The following is a 22,626-nucleotide window of genomic DNA, read 5'->3' as shown; positions in this document are numbered from 1 at the left end:
CAGTGGAAAGGATAGTCTTCTCAACAAGTGATCCCAGAACAACTGGATATTTACATGCTAAAAAATGAACTTTAACCTATACCTCATGCCATATAAAAAATTAACTCAAATTGAAATGCAAAATATTAAACTACAAAATTCTCAGAAGAAAACATAAGAGAAACTCATCCTGACCTTGGGTTAGGCCAAAAATTCTTAGATATGACACTGAAAGCATGATCTGTAGAAGCAAAAAATTGATGAATTTGACATCATCAAAACTGAAAACTTTTGCTGTGCAAAGGAAAGTTTTAACTTTTCATTGTTAAAAGAATGAAGACAAGCCACCTACTGGGGGAAAGTATTTGCAAATCACACATCTAACAAAAGACCTGTATCCAGAGTATGTAAAGCTCTCCAAACTTAGAAATCAGAAAGCAATGATCCAATTAAAACATTGGGAAAAGATTTAAACAGACACTTCCCCATTGCATTAGTCAGCGTTCTCCAGAGAAACAGAACCGATCAGATGTATATGTATGCAGAAGAAGACTTATTATAAGGAATTGGCTCATGTGATTATGGAAACCAACAAGACTCAAGATCTGCAGGCTGAGTCAGCAAGATGGACACTAAAGAGAGCCAGAGGTATAGCTCCAGTCTGAGTCTGCAGGTCTGAGAACCAGGAAAACTGCTGGTGTAGATCCAGTCTGATGGCTGGCAGCCTCAAGACCCAGGAAGAGCATGAGTTTCAGTTCGAGTCTGAAGGTAGGAAAAAGTCACTGTCCCACTTCAAAGGCAGTCAAACCAGAGACATTATCTTACTCAGGGGAAGGTCAGCTTTTTTGTTCTGTTTAGAACTTCAGCTAGTTGGATGAGGCCCACCTACATTAGAGAGGGCAATCTGTGTTCCTTCCACTACTGCTTTAACATTAATGTCATCCAAAAACATCCTCGCAGGAACACCCAGAATAGTATTTGACCAAATATTATGGCCCCTTCAAGTTGATACATAAAATTAGCCATCACAACGATATACAGATGGCAAATAAACACATAAAAAGATCCTCAACATCAGTAGTTATTAGGGAAGTGCAAATTAAAACCACCACGAAATACACGTATTAGAACAGCTAAAATAAAGTACCAAGTGCTGACAAGAATGCTGAGCAACTGGACTTTTCTTTCATTGCTGGTAGGAATGCAAAATGATACGGCCACTCCGGAAAACAGACGGGCAAATTTCTTATAAACACACATCTACCAAATGACCCAGCAACCCCACTTCTAGGTCTTTACCACAGAGAAGTAAAACTTAAAATCATGCAAAAACCTCCAAACAAGTGTTTACAGATGCTTTATTCATAATCAAAAAACACTGGAAAGAACTCAGATGTCCTTCAATGGGTTAATGGATAAATAAACTGTGATACATTCTTACAGTGGAACGCTATTCAGTAATAAAAAGGAACAAATTATTGATTCATGAAACGGCAAGTATCAATCCCAGATGCGTCACGCTAAGCAAAAGAAGAGAGTCTTTAAAGATTGTATACCGTATGAATCCATTTACGTGACATTCTAGAAATGACAAAACTATAGCCACAGAGAATACATCAGTGGTTGCCGGGAGTTAGGTGTCAAGTTGGGTTTGCCTACAGAAGGGCAGCACAAGAGAATTTTTTGGAGGTGTTGGAATTGTTCTTTTTCTCATTTGTTGTGATTATCACAGGAATTTATGCATGTGTTAAAATTCATGGAGCAATACAACCAGAAAAGTGAATTCTACTATATGTAAAAATTTAAACATTTAAAAATCAACAAGTCAAGGAACTTCCCTGGTGGACCAGTGGTTAAGACTCTGCACTTCCACTGCAGGGAGCATAGGTTTGATCCCTGGTCAAGGAACTAGGATCCCACATGCTGCACGGCCGCAAACAAAAAAAAGAAAATCAAGTCATATTTTGAAGCTGACCTGTTAATATGCAGTTAATCAATTACATGTGTCACAGGAAGTCTATTAAAAAAAAACAGGTTTACTGAATATTTGTTATACATCACCATTTGTGCCTCCCTGAGTGAAGCACTCTTTCTAATTATGGAAGTTCACAACAGGAAATTTGTGGAAATCCAGGACACTATAAAGAAATTACCTTGTCAACATGTCTCAAATGTCTTGGCAGAAAAATAGTTCTCATAAGGCCAATTCTTTATTCTCTAAAGAAGTAGTTGCCTCTTCTGTTAAAAGAAGTTGTTCCTGGGACTTCCCTGGTGTCCAGTGGTTAAGACTACAAAAAGCCACAGCACAAACCTGGCAAATCTTCCCAAAGCAGCAGTTTTTCTAGATGGTAAAACATTAAACACATGACTTTTCTATGACATATTAACCCAGATGTCAGTTGAATCAACCTACCCCAGGGATTCTGTAACCTTTAACCTGGGATGCACAGACCCTCAGAGTGTCCATGGATACATTTCATTTTCTCATGCACTTAGATGAGGAAAAATGTGAGCATTTCCTTCATTTGTGAATATAGGAAACAAGCCACAGAAGGAACTGTAGTACCTGTGACTTCCTCATCAGTGTAAATCAGGTACTTTCATGTTACATCACAGCTGCTACAAATATCTCACATCTTTTAAAGCTCATTACTACTTAAAGCTACAATAAGTATTATACCTGCTAATAGCCCTTGTTATTTAATAAAGAAGCATGTTTAATGCTATAGGTATCACAAATTTGTTTTTTCCCCCCAATATTCTGATAATTTTCTTTAAAAGTGTGTAATTGGTTTTCTTTATAATACAATATATCTTTTAAGCTTTTAAAAACATTATTCTGGGAAGAGGTCTATGGGATTCACCAGACTTCCAAGATACTTATGTCAAAAAAAGTTTAAGATTCCTGCCATCTGCCATAGATTTGGAGATTCAAATGCAATTAACTCAAAACTAACTCACCTTTCCTCCATCCAATATTCCCTCCAAACTTTGTACCAATTCTTGATGACTTCCATTCTCATGTCCGGTGCCCACAGAACTTTCTAGCTCAGTTGTTTCTCTCCCCTGTCCTCCATGTCCAAAATAAAGAACATTGCCCCGTTCCCTTGATTTCCCTTAAACACAGCAACATGTGTCTTTAGATCCAGAGGGGAAAGCAGTGTAGAGGTAGGGTGGGGATTAGAAGGTGCAGAGCATGGCAGAGACTGTGGACTGCATATTGGAAATTCCAGTTATTTGAAAGTCCCTAGGGCCCATCTGCACAGGGAAAGAAGTTCTCTTGGGCGACTGGCAGCTCCTGTCCTGTGATCTTTCTCCTCCTTACACGCTGTTCTTCTTGGGCTGCTGCCAAACCCGGGGATTCCAGCTCATCATTTACTCGACCCAGTTAGCTTTCTCCTGATCTCACCCCTATCCATCACATCTGTGTATAGAAGACCTTGATTACATAACGAAGAGTTTTCTCCCTGAGAGGAGCTCTTCCGACAATGAAGGGACTATTTTTTCCCCCTATATTTATGTACAGTTTACATGAACTTGAAGGTAAAACAAGAAACTTGTAAGATATTTTGAACTCACTTGGGATGACTTTGGAGTGTCCGCTCTTCTTTATCATCAGAATTTCTGTGGGAATGTTTGAGAAACATTGCTTTAGGGCTTTAAGGAAGACAAAGGCTGATGGAGGGGGTTACATGCATTTAAAAGAAAATCCAGGGATTTCTCTGGTGGCGCAGTGGTTAAGAATCCGCCTGCCAATGCAGGGGACACAGGTTCGATCCCTGGTCCGGGAAGATCCCACATGCTGCCGAGTAGGTAAGCCCGTGTGCCACAACTACTGAGCCTGCGCTCTAGAGCCTGCAAGCCACAACTACTGAGCTATGCGCCACAACTACTGAAGCCTGCGTGCTCTAGAGCCCGTGAGCCACAACTACTGAGCCCACGAGCCACAACTACTGAAGCCTGCACACCTAGAGCCTGTGCTCCTCAACAAGAGAAGCCACCGCAATGAGAAGCCTGCACACCACACAAAGAGTAGTCCCCGCTCGCTGCAAATAGAGAAAGCCCGCGTGCGGCAACGAAGATGCAATGCAGCCAAAAAAATAAATAAAATAAAATCCATATTCCTTTACAGACCCCACAGTTTGTCTCCAGCCTCTTCTAGCCAGTCTCTCCCTTACTCCACTCTGTTCCAGCCTCATTGAACCTCTTGCGGTACTTAGAATCATCATCCCCAGGGCCTTTGCACTTGCTGTTCCCTTTGCCTGGGATGCTCTTCTGCATTCTCTCCACTGGCTCCTGCCCTTTCTTCTGATCAAATGTCATCTCCTCAGTGAGGTGTTTCCTGATTTCTCACCAAGATGCCTCCCGGCCTCTATTCATCTTTATCCCAGCACTTCTGTTTTTTACTTCATATCACTTACCATAATTAATTATTTTACTTGTTACATTTTAATATCTCTTTTCTCTACTGAAAGCAGCTCCGTGATGATAGGGACTGGGACTGATCTGTGCGTTGCTGCATCCCCAGTACATAGCACAGTGCTGGGCTTTTAGTAGGATCTCAATAAATATTTACTGAATGATTGAATGGAGCATAAAATGTGCCCCTCTCAGGATGGTTCTGTTTTCACAAGGGATTACTGAAGATGTAGAAGCTTCCTTATCAAAGGAATGAAGTTATGGTAGCAGGAAAAAAAGGCACAGGATTGATATTTTACATCAAGGGAAACGTCTTATGTGACATTTCTTCCAGTTAGTGCCATCTGATCTGCTAACCCAGAGGGCTGACAGGGCAGTTTTTGGAGAAGGTAAAAGATTACGCTTTGGGAGTCCTTTGTACGTTTTGTACAGCCAGAGAAATCAATTTGAAGAGGTGAGCGCTGAATTCAAGAACTATTTAGTTAAAAATTCTAGATTCAGGACAGTTAAGAATGACTGCAGGGCTTCCCTGGTGGTGCAGTGGTTGAGAGTCTGCCTGCCGATGCAGGGGACACGGGTTCGTGCCCTGGTCCGGGAAGATCCCACATGCCGCGGCGCGGCTGGGCCCGTGAGCCATGGCCACTGGGCCAGCGCGTCTGGAGCCTGTGCTCTGCAACAGGAGAGGCCACGACAGTGAGAGGCCCGCGTACCACAAAAAAAAAAAAAAAAAGAATGATTGCAAAATTTTCCACATAGCAAATGGTCAAAGATGTAGTCCTTAATAATTGTGTTATGACTTTTGGGTTGATTGTCTTTTAAAAATAATTTTTATTCTTTAATCCACAGGTCACAGTTTTTATCCACATGAACACACATGGCTTTGTTACGAAAAAGTAAGATTACAAACTTTTAAAAATTATGATTAAAAATAGATATTTTGGAGGACTGTTTTGATGCTGAATCTTATTCTTTTTCTTTTTAATCTTCTTTGGTTTTCATGGATGGTTTTCCCACAGACAGTTGTTGGCATCATCATATGAGGATGATTTCCGTAGAAAGTTGTTGAGTGTTTTGTTCAGAGGTGGATTTTTCATGAGAGGGGTCAGATGTTTCCATAAAAGTTGCAAATATTATTTATTTTCTCATTTTAAATAAGTATTCATGTTTCTGCCTAATTTAGCGTTTGTAATTTCGTATTCTTATTCTTAAAGATTCACTTCAAATTATGTAATCTTCAGACCCCATCAAAACCTGGACTTGCCTCTGATTTTATATCCAGTTGTTTGTGAATCTAGGGGAAAAATAATTACTTAATTGTGTTAGTTACCCTCAGAATAGAGTTGCCCAATGTGGCAGATGAAAAGACAAGATATACAGTTAGATTTGAATTTCTAATAAACTATGAATAATTTTTTAGTATAAGTATATCCCCAATATTGCATGGGACATACTTATACTAAAAAAGGGTCAGATGGTAGTAGACATTAGGCTGCTTCGTCAAAGTGGCTGTGGGAAGCGAATGTTAATCAGTTGTATCGATAAACTATAGAACTTTGTCCCTTATCTTCTGTTTCTGTATAGTTTTGTTTTAAACTGAGTATAGTATCTGGTTGTCTCTGGCTGAATCTGATAACCCAGAAAGGTAGAGAAGGGATGGATGTCAGCAAGGCAGAACCATTGAGCCTTAGGACATAGCTCTGGAAGGCATCCGTGGAGATTGTCCAACTCCTTCCTTTTACAAATGTGAAGACAAAGGCCTAGGGGCCAGAAAATAGATCAGTATGAGGCCAATAAGTATAAATATCTTGACACACAAAAATAGTAAATAATAATACGAAACAATTTTAAAGTCTTTATTGGGCCTACATTGCCTTTGGTAACTCTCAAAACACCCCTGCAAGGTAGTGGTTATTATTACAATCCCCATTTAGCAGATGAGCAGACTGAGGCCCAGAGAGGTTAAGTAACATGTCCAAGGCCACACAGCTAGTAGGTGGTAAAATGAGATTTGAGTCTGACTTCAAATCCCAGCCCTTTCCCCTTCTGCCAATGTTTACCAAACTGCAGGCATTTGTGTACTGCATATGGCAGTGTACCACTTTCTCAACTTTTCATCATCTGTGTTCCTTCTGTTCTGTGCATGACTTACTATTTTCTTTAAATTGACTCATTTAAAAAATTATAAGTGTATTTTGTAATAGAAAGTGTATATCCTTACTATAAGTAGAGTAACAGTTATGTCTCAGAAGAAGGTGATTGTACAAATATATATGGTTAGAGTAATGTTATTCAATTCTGGGTAGCTTTGGTTACCTGCCTGCATGTGAATTAGGACTGATTTCTCACTGTGATTTAATGTTCCTTAATGCTATGAACACAAGCCTCCTGAATCATCCCATGTACAACCAGTGGTGTATGGCTCCATACTTAGGAAAACACCATCCGACACCATTCTAGTTCTCAGTAGATCCTAAGGGCAAGCATCACTGTTTTGGAAAGGATGGCCCTGGAGGCTTAGACTGGGAAGAGGTATTGGGATCTTCTAACCTCTTACTCAGGGCAAGAGATTTATGTACATCATCCTTGGCCAGTGGTAGAACTAACTGAGAAGCAGCTGTTATAATGACTAAGAACATGTATTCATAATAAGCACTGGCTCATCATAAGTGTCATATAAATGTTGGCTATTATTTGCAACAAAGTATTCCTGCACAGAAAGTGGCTCCAGAGGCAACATCATGCAGTCATCAAGGTTGTAGCTTCTGCCGTCAGACTGCCTGGGTTTAGCCCTGGCTGTCCTTAAACTACATCTGTGTAGCCTTGAGTATCGGCAGTATCTCAGATTAACTCTTGACTCCACGTGCTACCTGCTTAGAGAAAGGTTCCAGGCCTCCAGTCCTGTGTATGTCAGGGACAGCGTCTGTTCCCACTGGCTATTCTAAACTTATTCCACAGTTTCAGTTTGATAGGTTATACTTGAACATGTTTCTGTTTTTATTTCAGTTAACCAGGTGTTGCTGTTCCTTTTGATTGTGACCATCTGTGGGATTCTGTATAAGAAAGTTCATAGGGGGACTGTGCTCAGGAACGAAACAGGTATGCATAGTGACCTCAGCCAGTCACAAAAAGTCAGATACTCTGTGATTCCACCAACATGAGGTACTTAGAGTAGCCAAATTCATAGAGACAGAAAGCATAGTGATGACTGCCGGGGGCTGGGTGGGGGGAGGGGAAAGGGGAGTTGTTGTTTAATGGGTATAGAGTTTCAGTTTTACAAAATGAAAAGCGTTAGGGGGATGGATGACAGTGATGATTGTACAACAGTGTGAATGTATTTAATACCACTGAACTGTACACTTGAAAATGGTTAAGACGGTAAATTTTATGTTGCGTATTTTACCGCAAAGAAAAAATATATTAAAAAAAAAGAAGAACGGGGCTTCCCTGGTGGCGCAGTGGTTGAGAGTCCACCTGCAATGCGGGGGGCACGGGTTCGTGCCCCGGTCTGGGAGGATCCCACGTGCCGCGGAGCGGCTGGGCCCGTGAGCCATGGCCGCTGAGCCTGCGCGTCCGGAGCCTGTGCTCCGCAACAGGAGAGGCTACAACAGTGAGAGACCTGCGTACCGCAAAAAAAAAAAAAAAGAAGAAGAAGAACGGAGCAGGCAGGCAGCCATGTGGTCCATCAAGATGAGATACCTAAGAACACAGTTTGAGTCCTTCCAATAGCTGGGTTCAGAGAGAAACAAAAATTCAGTCAGCTTCCAAGTACCTGCTTTTAGAATATCAACCCAAGGCCAAATTTTCAGTTGTGTTGTAGAATGATCAGTGCTATTCAAACTTAGCACATATCAGAATCACACAGAGGGCTTGTTCAAACACAGTCCTGGCCCCAGGTTTTGAATCGGTAGTTCGGGGGTGGGGCTGAGAATTTGCATTTCTGATGAACTCCCAGTTGATGCTGAGGCTGTTGGTTTTCGGACCTCACTCTGAGTGGCCTGCTCTGCATCCACCCTTCTGGAGTCTCTCAATAATTTCGCTTATGAGCAAAATCGCTGCATTGACCATATGTCCTCCTCCAGCTGCACTGGGAGCCCAGTTCCCCTCTTCGGGGGTGAATTGCATGGGATGGAACCTCACTTCTCCAAACATACAAAGCCAACACACACAAAAATTAAGTAGCACCAGTAGTGTTTTATTTTTCGTTAGTTTACTGTTTTATATCAGCAAAATGAATATACTCATTTATGGAAAATACAGAATATTACCTGGAGCTGTATCAGCCAAAGGCAGACACAGGTACTATTTTGGTGCATTGTATACATTCATATTCACACTTTTTTTTAAGCCAGAGGCTTAGGCACTGGACACTCTACAAGGAACAAAATAATGTCCCTGCTCTCGCAAAGCTGACTTTTTCAATATAAAAAAATTCATAAGGACTTCCCTGGAGGCGAGTGGTTAAGAATCCACCTGCCAATGCAGGGGACACGGGTTCGAGCCCTGGTCCAGGAAGGTCCCACATGCCGCGGAGCAACTAAGCCTGTGCGCCACAGCTACGGAGCCCGCATGCCTAGAGCCCGTGCCCCGCAACAAGAGAAGCCACTGCAATGAGAAGCCCGCCACCTCGAGGAAGAGTAGCCCCCGCTCACCTCAACCAGAGAAAAGCCCGCATGCAGCAACAGAGACCCAACACAGCCAAAAATTAATTAATTATTTTAAAATTCATAAAAAATTAAAAATATGTATAATCAGGTCTAGATGAACATTAGGAGCCTCTGGAACGTGAATGATTTCCATACATAGATATGTATGCAGATATTTATAGGGCATTATTGATAGTAGCCCCAAACTGGAAGCAATCCACATGGGAATCAAGTACTGAATATATAAAATGTGTTATATCCATGCAATGGAGTACTTTCCAACAGTAAAAAGGAACAAACTACTAATACATGATACAATATGAATAAACCTCACACACATACTAAATGAAAGATGCTAGACCAAAAACACCACATGTTATATGATTCCATTTAAAGGAAACTTCTAGGAAAGGCAACTCTATGGAGACAGAAAAACAGGTCAGTGGTTGCCTGGGGCTGGGAGTGGGAGTGGCTTGACTGCAACCCAGCTGAAGGGAAATTTTCTGGTGATGAAAATTGTTCTAAAATGGGATTTTAGAACATTCTAAATGTTCTAAAATGGGATAAATTTACTAAATATCATTGAACTATGTACTTACAGTAGGTAAGTTTAAAGAAATCTGTATTAGTCTGCCTGGGCTGCCATAACAAAATACCACAGACTGGGTAGCTTAAACAACAGACATTAATTTTCTCACAGTTCTGGAGGCTGGAAGTCCAAGATCAAGGTGCCGGCAGGGCTGGTTTGTCCTGCAGAGGAACGCCTTCTCTCTGTGTCCTCACGTGGCCTGGTGTCTTTTCCTCTTCTTATAGGGACGCTAGCCATATGGAATTAAGGGTGGGCCTCATTTAACCTAACTGCCTCTTTAAAGGTCCTATCTCCAAATACAGTCACATTCTGAGGTACTAGGGGTTAGAGCTTCAACATATGAATTTTAGGGGTACGCAATTCAGTCCATAGCAGTATGTAACTAATGACTCAATAAATTGCTTTGAGAAAGGTCGAGAGAGAGAGAGACAGAGACAGAGACACAGACAGACAGAGACAGAGACAGAAAGAGAGAGAGAAGGTCATACAAGGCCAAATGTGGTCTGAACTTTGAGCTTGTTACTCCTCACGTTTTACTTCCTGCCCATAAACCAACACATTCAGTCGGCAGATCGCATTGCAAATTCCTTTCTCCATGGAAAGAAATGAGTTGCTTTTATAATAGCTGTTAAAAGAACTGTGAGGAAATGCACATCCTGACTAATTGGCTATATATTTATATACGATAAAGTGTTTTCACCACATGAATGGATCCAATAGCACATTTTTATCCCACACAGTGTTAAAATTTAAAAAAAGAGAGGGAATCAGTGTTATGAAATACCACTCAAAAGAACATAGTTGGCATGGAAAGATGGATGTCTGTGGTATGTAAGTGGAAAAAGCAGGTTACAGAAGACTATGAAAAGTATGATTTCATTTTTTTTTTCAGTTTAAAACTTTTTAAATTTGTTTCAAAGTTAAACCCAAGACACACTGACTTTATAGGAAATCCACTGAGAAATGTTTTTCTAGGCTGGGCACCTCTTTCCCTTTAGTCTCACCCAGCAGCGTATGCACATGTTAATTACTTTCATTTTATAATCACTGCTGTCCCACCACTATACCAAGATCACCTAAACTGTGTGTGTAGCATTCTGAATGTTCTTAGTTACACCCTAATTTCACTAACTGCAAAAGATTTTCTGGGATACCCTGTCACTTGAATTTTTTGGCTACTTTTGAAGATGAAGTCCAAAGAACTCTTAAATGATTCTCCTTTGCGGGGGGGAGGGTGGTATTTTGGTTTTAAAATAATACATCAAATTTCATGTAATATTTATATAATATGTAGTATATGTGCTTTTGTGTGTACATTAAGAAGGGTTTGAGAGACACATACCACACTGGTAACCTTTGGAATGTGGGCTGCGAGGTCTGCAAAAAACAGTCACCATTTAGATACTCTTCTGTTTGACTGGAATTTTCCAGAGGTGCATGTTAATATTTTATAGACTTTATTTTTTAGAGCAGTTTTAGTTTCACAGCAAAACTGAGCAGAAGGTGCAGAGATTTCCCCCATACCCCTTTCCACCACACACACACACACACACACACACACGTGCACACGCACACATGCGCGCACACATGCACTCGCTCACACACACGCGCTCATACACACACACACACACACACACACACACACACACACAGCCTCCCCCACTATTAACATCCCGTACCAGAGTGGTACATGTGTTACAATCTGTGGACCTATGTTAACACATCATTTTCACTAGTGTCCATAGTTAAATTTTTTTTTTTGGCCATGCTGTGCAGCATGCAGGATCTTAGTTCCCTGACCAGAGATCAAACCCATGTCCCCTGCAGTGGAAGCAGGGAGTTCTAACCATTGGGCCACCAGGGAATTTCCACCAGTGTCCATAGTTTACATTAGGGTTCACCCCTGGTGTTGTATATTTTATGGGTTTTGAGAAATTTATAAGGACATTTATCTATCATTATAGAATACAGAATAGTTTCAGTGCCCTAAAAATCCTCTGTACCTCACCTATTCCATATTAATCTTCACAATTTTTAAAACATTAATTCAAAGAACTAGTGTCATAACGTGAAGTCCAGAGGCCCTGGGAAGTCATGTACTGAAGAAAAACATGGTAGCATTCTATGGAATCTCCTGATAATGACACTCCATGGAATCTCCCGACAGTTTCCTTGCAGTCAGCATGCTGGTGATTCACTCTTGGCCCATTTGGGGTGCAGCAAGTTTATATGTTTGGCTAAAATAGTTCTAATTTGAAATGGGATTCAGAGATTTGGCACTGGGAGTGCAGACATTTCACCTCTTCTAGAAATGGACATTGTTTGATAAGAGTTACTTGTGAGAAGGGTCTAAAGCAATATAATAAATTTCTGGTCCATATGCCATTATTATATGAGATTTTTATGGGTACCAAATGGCTTCTCATAACAAACCTTTTAATGGTCTGGCTCAGGCAGCATTTGGTGTAACAGATCCAAGTAGTACAATGGCTGATTCCCAAAGATTGCTAGGATGGGGCATTGGTGAAGAATTACAGTTGAAAAATCTTCCCACCCTTCCTCCAACGTGCCTTCATCTATCATTCTGTCCAGGAAAGACTTCTAGGCAGAGAGCATTTTGGCTTAGGTTAGCTCCCAGATTCTCTGACTGGCAGAGGCTTTTAAGCAGTATGGTGGTGTGATGTGTCTGCAGCAGAGCTGTAAACTCAGTGTTTGACCTTCCCTTGGGGTGCTCTTCTTTCAAGGCGACGTGTTCCTCCAAACCTCATTCTGCCCATAGCCTGATAAAGGACTCTATCTGAGCCTGACAGCCAGGTACTGCCCCAGATTTTCAACCCTTCCCTCTTTCTTTGCGCCTAAGAGTCACCCATGAATTATTCCTCTAGGGCCCTGTTCTCTAAGGCCAATACACCATATCTGTTTAGTTGATTTCAGCAAACTTTCATTAAGTGCTTGCTAGGTGCCAGACTCAGTGGGGATAATACAATGAGCTTACAGTCTAGTATAGGAGGCATACACATGAATAGATTCTTCCCATGCAGTGTGGTGAGTTCTCAAATAGAGGTTTCTAATGAATTCACCCAGCCAGCCAGCCAGCCAACCATCCAAAATGTATTGAGAATCTACCATGTTCCAGCACTGGGCTAGCTGCAGAGGAGACAGAGGTGAACAAGATACTGTCCCAGCCTTCACAGAGCTCCTAGTGTTACAGGAGAGAAAGGAAAGACATGCTACCAAATAAATTGCAGTGCAGCTGGTAAATCCACTCACAAGCAAGGACAGAGTGACCATGGGTGAGGGCTGAACTAATTTGTGTTAGTGAGCTGTTAAAGGCTTCCTGGGGGCTCCCATGTCTATACTGCATTTGGAATGAATATGTAATAGTTAGACATGCAGGAGGGGATGAAAATAATATTCCAGGTATCAGAAACAGCCTGTGAAAAGGCATTAAGATAAGGGACAACAGTAAGGTGCCAGTATTCAGGGAACCGCTAGTATTTTTGCAACGCTGGAATAGAAGTAGACAAGGCTAGAGAAGTGAACAGGGACTGGATCCACGTGTGCCAGGAATGGAATGTGGCTCTATCCTATAGAAACCATGGGAGAACTTTAAGCAATGAAGAAACATAGTCAAATTTTCATTTAGGCAAATCACTTAGATGCCTGCAGGTACCATATGATTAGGCAACATACCACATGATTAGGGGACCTCCCCAAGATGACAGTTTAGTTCAAAAGGAACAGTCCCTTAAGAAATTTTTTCTTCTCTTTATAAAAGCAACCTGTAATTACTTTGGAGAATTTGACTGCTAATATTTAAAGAAACACAAATAAGGAAATTAAAATTACTCAATTCTATAAATAGACATAGATCCATTTGCAAATATGCATGTGTCAAGTTGGGATCAAATACTGGAAAGGATTTTGTGTTCTCTCCCCCCCACCCTTAACATTATATTATGAGCATTATCTCATGCCAGCAAATATACTGTGAAAAATTATTGTAGTGGTGGAAATTTCACTTGTGGAGGAAGGTGGTGGAAGAGATATAGGAGATAAAGAGGGAGGCCTTTCAATATTTCTTTTTTTTTTTTTTTTTTTTTTTTTTTGGTATGTGGGCCTCTCACTGTTGTGGCCTCTCCCGTTGCAGAGCACAGGCTCCGGACGCGCAGGCTCCGCGGCCATGGCTCACGGGCCCAGCCGCTCTGCGGCACGTGGGATCTTCCCGGACCGGGGCACGAACCCGCGTCCCCTGCACCAGCAGGCGGACTCTCAACCACTGCGCCACCAGGGAAGGCCCTCAATATTTCTTAAATTGTACAAAGCAGAGTACCTGGTGGTTAGTTTCATACACGTTTGTTGGATTAAATATCAGCTAAAACTACCCTGGGTCTGAAAAATAGAGAGTTTGCAAAAAGACATCTGTAAAGAAAGAGAGAGCTTTAAGTAAAACTCAGATATCTGTTTGATAGTGAATACTCTACATACTGATAATTATTATTCTTCATACCTGAAAGTTGTGTTGTGGTACCGAAATATGATGTTATGACATTAGTATTTTATATCATAGCCAAGGATCAGAAGAATAATCAATTATTCATCTTATGCATTAGTCATACTTTTTCATTTATCTCCTTTTTTTGCCATCAACTTTTGACTCTCTCAACAAGAGCATGGATAACAGAAAGCAAGATCACAAGCAGTATATTTTATAGCAATGTAGGCAAGGTAAATATTCCAATTCAGACAAGAGTTGAAGAATGTTGAATCAAATGAGGCTTTTCAGTTCTTCACATATTTTTCAACTGTGTGTATGTGTTAGGCTATCTGATTGGCTTCTTTAAGAGAGCTCCAAAAATAATAGTGACTTAAGCAAAATAGAAGTTTATTTTCTCTCTCAAGTGAAAGTCTGATGTGTCAGTTCCATAATCATCCAGATCAGGATCCTTTCTATCTTATAGTTTTGGTGTCCTCAAGAGGCAGCTTCCATCTCATGGTACAAGATGGCTGCTTGAACTCCTATCATCATATCAACATTCCAGGCAATGGGAAGGGGGAAAAGAAAAGGGGAGGGTAAGCATATTCCTTTTAAAGGCAAACTCAGGCGTTGCACGTATACTGGCACTAACATCCCATTGGTCAGCACTTGATCACACAGAGCTGCAAGGGAGTCTGGAAAAATATTCTTAGTGGTTGGCTGTGTGCCAGCTAAAGTTCCAATGTTGTATTTCTAAGAGAAGAAGGAGAGACTGGGATATTGGAGAATAATCGGCAATCTCTTCCCCACCATGCTATCTTCCCCCTGGAGTGTGGAAAGCAAGACTTCCACACTGTGAAATTCCTTCATGTTCCAAGACTCTGATTTTGATGTTTCCAGATGATGACTCTGAGACTCCTGAGGATATGGAAGATGAGATTCCGGTGGTGATTTGTGCAGCAGCAGGGAGGATGGGTGCGGCTATGGCTGCCATCAACAGCATCTACAGCAACACTGATGCCAACATTTTGTTCTATGTAGTTGGACTCCGGAACACTCTGTCCAGAATACGGTAATCTGTGTACTATAGACTTTGGAGTTTTCTACTTTCTTTTAATTGTCCTTGTCTTTCTTTACATGGATTCCCTTCTTTGTTTTGATAAATGTCCTTTAAATTAATAAGGGGATGACCTGAGGTTTACCTGATGGCCTGACAAACGTGTTCCTAGCTAAGGAAATTTGAGCAAAGTCTCATTAATCCGGTAGGGCCATGCATCATTCTGCAGAAGTGAATTATCTAATGAATGAAGGAAACCCAATCCTTAAGCAGTTTATATGAGTCTTTCTTTCTAAAAGTTTCTCTTTTCTCTGCTGTCTTAACCTGAGAGACTATTAATATAATAATTTAATATGGCTCAGAATCATCACTAATTATAATTTTTAAACTGCAGAGTGGTCTCTTTCCTATCATACACCATACTAAAACATAAATTGGAGTTGGATTTAAAAGAAATAAACAGGAAATAAAATTCTAAATGTCTTCCTAAAATGTGGGATAATTGTATCATTTGGGTATGGAGAGTGACTCCTTGAGCCCAAGGAAAAAAACTGACAGATTTGACTGCTAATATTTAAAAAGTTTTAACTGGTGAAAAACACTAAGTGAAACTGATCACACAACAGATTAGGCAAGGTATTTTCAACAAGTATTATAGACAATGGATTACTATCCAAAATGTATAAAGAATTCTTACCAAAAAAATTCAAAAAGATGAGCATATAGTAGAAAAATGAGCACAGAATACAGACAATTCACAGAAAAAAACACTATAAATGGTCAGCAAACACGAAAAGGCATTCCATGTTACTAATAGGGAAACGCAAATGAAAACAATGGTGTATCATTGCACTCATCAGGATGGTAAAAACTAAATAGGACAACACCGTCCTGTGCAGGAAAATGGACATGCTTATTCCTTGTTTACACAATGTACCCTTCATAAATTGGTAAAGCAATTTTGGGAGGGCAATATGGCAATATCTAATAAAATGGTATATGCATATATAGTTTGACTCATCATTCCACTTCAACAGCTGGGAATCTGTGCTGCGGAAATTCTAGTACATATGACCAAAGTATATGTACAATAATGTTAATTTCGGCATTATGTGAAGTGGTAAAAAAATTGTGAAGTGCTTAAATGTCCGTCAGTGAAAGAATATTTAAATGAACTATGGAATATGATCCAGCTGTTAACAAAGAAAGAAGGCATAGAATATCTCCAAGACATATTACTAAGTGGAAAATACAAGTTGCAGTACACCTCATATAGGATGACCCACTTGATGAATGTCTTAATCTGTTTGAGCTGCTGTAACCGAATGCACAGACTGGATGGCTTGGCTTAAAAACAAGAGAAATTTACTTCTCAGGTTCTGGAGGCTGGGAAGCCCAAGTTCTAGGTGCCAGCAGATTCCATGTCTGGGAAGGGCTCATTTCGTGCTTCACAGCAGACTGTCTTCTCGCTGTGTTCTCACATGGCAGAAGGAGTAAGGGAGTTCACTGGGATGAACGTCTTTTATAAGGGGCACTAGTCCCATTCATGAGGGCTTCATCCTCATGACCTAATCGCCTCCTACAATCCACACCTCCAAATACCATCACACTGGGGATTAGGTTTCAACATACAAATCTGTGGGGGACACAACATTCAATCTATAGCAATGAAATCAAAACGCCCAAACTGTAAATTTGTACATGTACATATATGTATTTCTGTAAAGAAAAAGACCCAGAAAGATCCCCAGCTGTTAACAGCGACTATTTCTAAGGAGGATGGAGGAAGTGGAGAGAGCAGAGATGAAGGGAAGTTCAAGGTATTTCAAGTTCTGTGAGACTGAGAACACATAAGGGGAGAGGGTGGAGAGGAGGAGGAAGAGAAAGTGGGGAGCAAGGACAGAAGACTGTATATGTACAGAGGCAAAGGTAAATTCAAATCATCCTTGGAGTCAAAACAGCAGAGTAAACACGATTCAGTCAAAGCAGCAGGTTCAGAAGGCCAGGCTTCCTTACAGTGCTGTTAACCCATGGCAAAGAGAGCACCATCGGGCTTCCCTGGTGGCACAGTTGTTGAGAGTCCGCCTGCCGATGCAGGGGACGCGGGTTCGTGCCCCGGTCCGGGAAGATCCCACATGCCACAGAGCGGCTGGGCCCGTGAGCCATGGCCACTGAGCCTGCGTGTCCAGAGCCTGTGCTGCGCAACGGGAGAGGCCACAACAGTGAGAGGCCCATGTACCGCAAAAAAAAAAAAAATTAAAAGGAGAGCACCGTCAACCACAGATGCTGCTTTATAAGAAAGAAGGAACTTTTTGTTCTAGTTTCCTGTGGAGATTATGTGGATCTGGGGAGATATTTGGTTATTACTATTTTGCTTCATTTCCTTTGCAGAAAGTTATGTGAATGAAAAAAAAAAGATTCAAAGCTAAACCAGATGGGGAAAAAATCAGAAGGATTTATAGACTAGACTCTACTAAGGTTGCACATATTTTATTTTTAACTTTCTATGGAGGCAAGAGATTGAGGCAATAGGCAAATTGAGGAAAGTTTGGAGGTGTGTGCTCGAGGTTCTTTTCTGTTTTTGTCATCCCTTTAGAAAATGGATCGAACATTCTAAACTGAGAGAAATAAACTTTAAAATCGTGGAATTCAACCCTATGGTCCTCAAAGGAAAGATCAGACCAGACTCCGCGAGGCCTGAACTGCTCCAGCCTGTGAGTAGGGATTGCACATGTCGGGGATGGTTCTCGGTGAGACCTTGTTCGGTGTGAACACCAGCCACTGGGATGCCCACAGAATGCTGCAGAAGCCTAACAGTTTTAGGTGTCTACCAAACACTGCTTATTTATAATTCAAAAGCCACCTACTGCAGAAAGGATGTAAGATGGTTTACATAAACCATAATGAAGCTATGAAAGAAGAAACGAAGCGTAAGAAGATGCAGGATGCATTTATGTGTGTAAATATGCCTGTGGGGCAGGGGAGGGCCCGAGTTATGAGGCCTAGAAAAAGTATTCCCAGCTCAGAGACAGTTGTGTGTACCGTGCCGGGACCTTACACTTAGCTCAGAGTATCCCAGTAGCTGAGGAGAAATGGTAGCGAGATGGATTATATACTTCAGAGTATTGACATACTTTCAGGAGACACCAACTTGCTTCCTGGCATTGGGAATCTTAAGGTGTTTTACTGCAAGAGCTCTTACAAAAGGGACCCTCTTCTGCATAAAGAGTGGTGTTTTTGATGGCAGGTGTACAGGAAATGCAGCCACCTTCTACATGTGATGATTATTTAAATCCATCCTTGAAAATTAACTAAATTCGAAGCCCTCTGATGATAAGATCTTTTCCCAATTCCAGATATTTATTATCAAGAGTGCTAGCTGAGTTGGGACTTTGCATTATACAGTATTGTAGCTATTAAAACGTTGAGACCCCCATCCTCAGCCCATGCTTCTCTGGCTTTTTTCTGGTTCAACGAGCTAAGAGGGTGAACCTGTGTGTGTGATGTGATGACGTGTGAGATGAGCTCCACATGCGCACGCACATGTGTGTGTATGTATGTGTGCACGTGTGTGTGTGCTCACGCACACGTGTGTACGTATGTGTGCACTGTGTGCGCACACACGTAAGTGTGCATGTGTGTTTAAGGCTGCTTTAGTTGACAGTAGTCAAATTACTGAGTGTAGAGGAAAGCAGACAGTTTGTGGCCAGAAAGATTGACAGCCTCTGTGACTCCCGCTGCATCAGTTCACAGAGATGAAAGCGGTGACAGTCTCAGCAGTGGGGGGTTTGGATCTAGAAGAACTGCTGACCAGCGCTGGTTTCGGTCCCAGGGCCCAGGTAAACTGGGCATCAGGAAGCTCAGGTGAGACCTCTTTGCAGCCTCTGTTTTATTCTGCTCCAGACCTGGAGCTGAGCAGAGGCCATGGTCAAAGCTGACCCCCCCAGCACACCTATTAGTCACTGGGCCTTCTGTCTTTTCCCCACAATCACTGCTTTTGTTGTTTTAACAGCTGAACTTTGTTCGATTTTATCTCCCTCTGCTTATCCATCAACACGAGAAAGTCATCTATTTGGATGATGATGTAATCGTACAAGGTATGCTCACCGATGCCAAGAACACTGGGAAACAGAGCAGCTGATAAGTAGAATGACCGTCTCTCTTCATTTTTGAAATATCTAGCGGCTCAGTGATTTTGATCGCTTATTAAATTGGGGAGTATAGTGTTGTTAATCAGGGAATACTTTGAAAACGGGTTGATACTTTCTGGGACAATCCAGTTGACTTTCTGAGAGCCACTCTCTGATTGTCAAAGTCTGTAATAAGTAGCTTGTAAAAGTCTGTAATAGGTGGCCTTTCCTTTTTCTGCACGCCTAAAATGTAGGGGGATAAAACCTCACTGATAACATTCTTAGAAGCGAGCTAAGTTTTAGTGTGAAATGTCACCTTCTCTCTCGCGCGCGTGCAAAATAAAACAAGCATTGGTGTGGTACGTACACAGCAACAGAAATAAGGAAATCTGACGAGTGTTGATCTGAGCGTATTATCAAGTGGCTTTTTAAATTGATACGACCTGTTCTTATCAAGACAATCGCCAAGCCACTTGAAACCAAGGATCACATACTTTTCCCCCACAGCAAAATCAGGGATTGTTGAAGCTCGAGGCTCTATCTAGCCCTAGAATGAGTGCTGTACTATTGTAACTCGTGGTGTTTGTGAATCCAGGGGACATCCAAGAGCTGTACGACACCACCTTGGCCCTGGGCCACGCGGCAGCTTTCTCAGATGACTGCGATTTGCCCTCCTCCCAGGACATACACAGACTTGTGGGGCTGCAGGTGGGCACATGTCTCGGGAATCCTCCCTTTGCCCCTTCTCCTCCCTGCACTTCAGAACGAGTGTCATCCTCACCTTGGAGAAGACTGGTGGACTGCTGGGAGGCAAACAGCCAGGGCCCCGGGCTTCCCATTCACATGCCAGCTCTGCTCCCACCGACTCCGGGGCAAGTTACTCACCCCTGCAAGTCCTGCTTTCCTTACCTGAAACATGGCAACAGTAGCATCTATTTGGTTGTGTTTTTGTGAGTTGTGATGAAATAACATGATGTCAAAGTGTCCATTAAATGCTCCAGGAACGATGGTTGTTATCTAAGTCACTCGCAACCACATTCTATGGCAGAGATGGTGTTTTCTGTAAAAGAGACTCACTGAACCTTTGGTTCTGTTTTCAGTTTTGACCATTATTCCCTGCCCCCTCAGTAGAGGAAAATACTGATTTTGTTCCAAGGTAAAGAGCTCCTTACCCTGGTAGAAATGAAGACAGTCGAACCCAGATGTAACACTGAAACCAAAAGAATGGCTTTACAATACAAGATGCTCTTACGAATCAAATGCTGTTCTTCAAAAAAAGTTCCAGGAAATAATTTTACATGTGTGACATTTAAGCTGTGACACACTTTAAGGCCTAGGCCCTGGGGCCAGAACTGCCTGTCAAAATCTTGGCTCCATCACTTAGTAGCTTTGTGACCTTGGGCAAGTTACTTACTCAGTGGTTTTCTCCCTCATTTCTTAAATAGAGGTAATAACAGTATCAATACTTCTCTGGTAGGATTCTTGGGAGAGTTAAATTAGTTAATACATGTAAAGCTATCGTATGCAACTAATGAGGTAATATGCATGAAGTTCTTAGAACAGTGCCTGCACATAGAAGAGTGCTTAAATAGTTCCATTACATCCATGTTGTCTTTGAGCATACCATGAGGTGGGTGAAACAGTGTGTCCTTCCTCATTTTACATTCACTCAAAACTAGCTGTTGAGTGCTTGCTATGTGTCTCACACTGTTTTAGGTGCTGGTAACACAGCAGATAAAACTGAAATTCCGCCTTTGGGTAGCTTACATTCTAGTGGGAAGAGGCGGTCAGCAAGCAAGTAAAATATTGAACAGAGGATTAGGGTGGAGGTGGGGTTGGATTTTAAGTTGGGTGGTCAGGGAAGGTTCCACTGAGACGTCGCTGAGCCTACACCTGAAAGAGCTGAGGCAACTACCTTAATAGATATTTAGGGGAAAAACATTTCAGAAGAGGTAACAGCAAATGCAAAGGTCCTGAGGCAGGGGTGTGTTTGGTGTATTAAAGGAACAAGGAGGTCAGTGTGGCAGAGGGGTCAAGGGGGAGAATCATGGAAGTTGGACAGGTAATGGGGGTGGGGTAGATGGTGGAGGGCATGGCAGGAATTTTAGGGAGTCTGGGTTTTACTCTGAATGAGAGGGGAAGCCACTGGAGGGGCTTTGAGCAGATGAGTAACACTGAGACAGAGTGGGATTGAAAAGGGTGGAAGCAGGACACAGGTTGGGAGGAGCTGGCAGAAATCCAGTGAGTGGTAATTATGGTTTGGACCAGGAAGGTAGTAGAGACAGTAAGAAGTGCTTGGCTACTGGGGACTTTCCTGGTGGTCCCGTGGTTAGGACTCCATGCTCTCACTGTTGAGGGCCCAGGTTTGATCCCTTGTCGAGGAACTAAGATCCCACAAACCATGTGGCGCGGTCAAAAAGCTTGGCTTCTGAATATATTTTGGAAGATGGGACTGACAGGATTTGCTGAGATCTGGATGAAAAGTGAGTGAGGAGTCTAGGATGACCTAATGACCTTAGGTGTCTGTCTAACTGGAAGGATGGAGTGGACACTGAAGTAGGGCAGGTTGTAGGAAAGCAGGTTTGGGATAGGATTGGGGTCAGTTTTGGGGTGTAAGGAGAGCTGCCTTACTAAGCACCCCCAAGGACAGGTAGAGCTGGCAGATGTAGTAGACCTGGAAATCCAGAGGAGAGGTCCGGGCTGTCTACACGGAGAGATTTAGAGCCATGAGACAAGATGAGGCTGTCTAGGGAGTTGATGCTGCAGAAAGGAGCAGATGCTGGACATGAGACTAGGGGCACTCAGTTTTTAGAGGTTGGGGAACAAGAGAAAACTGGGAAGGGTCTCCAGGAAGTGGCCAATGACACAGGAGGAAGCCCAGGTGCTGCATGATGGTCTCAAGAAAGTGGTTATTTTCCAGAAGCAAAAGATTCCTTGGTCAAAAGCACACATATCCTCTTCCTTTATAGAACACGTATATGGGCTATCTGGACTACCGGAAGAAGACGATAAAAGACCTTGGCATCAGCCCCAGCACTTGCTCTTTCAATCCTGGTGTGATTGTTGCCAACATGACGGAATGGAAGCACCAGCGTATCACCAAACAATTGGAGAAATGGATGCAAAAAAATGTAGAGTATGTGTGGCCGTCTACCATTTTTTCCATGCTTGGGAGTAAAATTATTCCATTAATTTTCTATGCATAGCTCAGGGGTTAGAAATATTTCAGACATCTGAGGTCAGATTTTCTTACAGAGGCACTGTTGAGAAAAAAGGGAGCAGTGGATGAAAAATCCGTCCTCAAACGATATGTCATAGGAGGTGAGATCCTG

At 42.0% G+C, this 22,626-nt stretch overlaps 1 protein-coding gene across 3 annotated transcripts in view; it reads left to right on the top strand.

Moving 5' to 3' along the window:
• Window positions 1–22,626, top strand: part of GLT8D2 (glycosyltransferase 8 domain containing 2) — a 60,257-nt gene that overhangs the window by 28,861 nt on the left and 8,770 nt on the right. For all 3 annotated transcript variants that reach the window (XM_060025508.1, XM_060025507.1, XM_060025509.1), the window contains 7 exons: window positions 5,245–5,291; window positions 7,402–7,494; window positions 15,008–15,179; window positions 17,761–17,878; window positions 19,177–19,261; window positions 19,890–20,002; window positions 22,264–22,430. In XM_060025508.1, the coding sequence (XP_059881491.1) occupies window positions 5,273–5,291; window positions 7,402–7,494; window positions 15,008–15,179; window positions 17,761–17,878; window positions 19,177–19,261; window positions 19,890–20,002; window positions 22,264–22,430 (767 nt within the window). In that variant the 5' untranslated portion in view covers window positions 5,245–5,272. The remainder of the gene's footprint in view (window positions 1–5,244; window positions 5,292–7,401; window positions 7,495–15,007; window positions 15,180–17,760; window positions 17,879–19,176; window positions 19,262–19,889; window positions 20,003–22,263; window positions 22,431–22,626) is intronic.

Source organism: Delphinus delphis, chromosome 11 (genome assembly GCF_949987515.2).
Source record: "Delphinus delphis chromosome 11, mDelDel1.2, whole genome shotgun sequence".
Lineage (NCBI taxonomy): Eukaryota > Metazoa > Chordata > Mammalia > Artiodactyla > Delphinidae > Delphinus > Delphinus delphis.
This window is presented reverse-complemented; position numbering and strand designations above follow the sequence as displayed.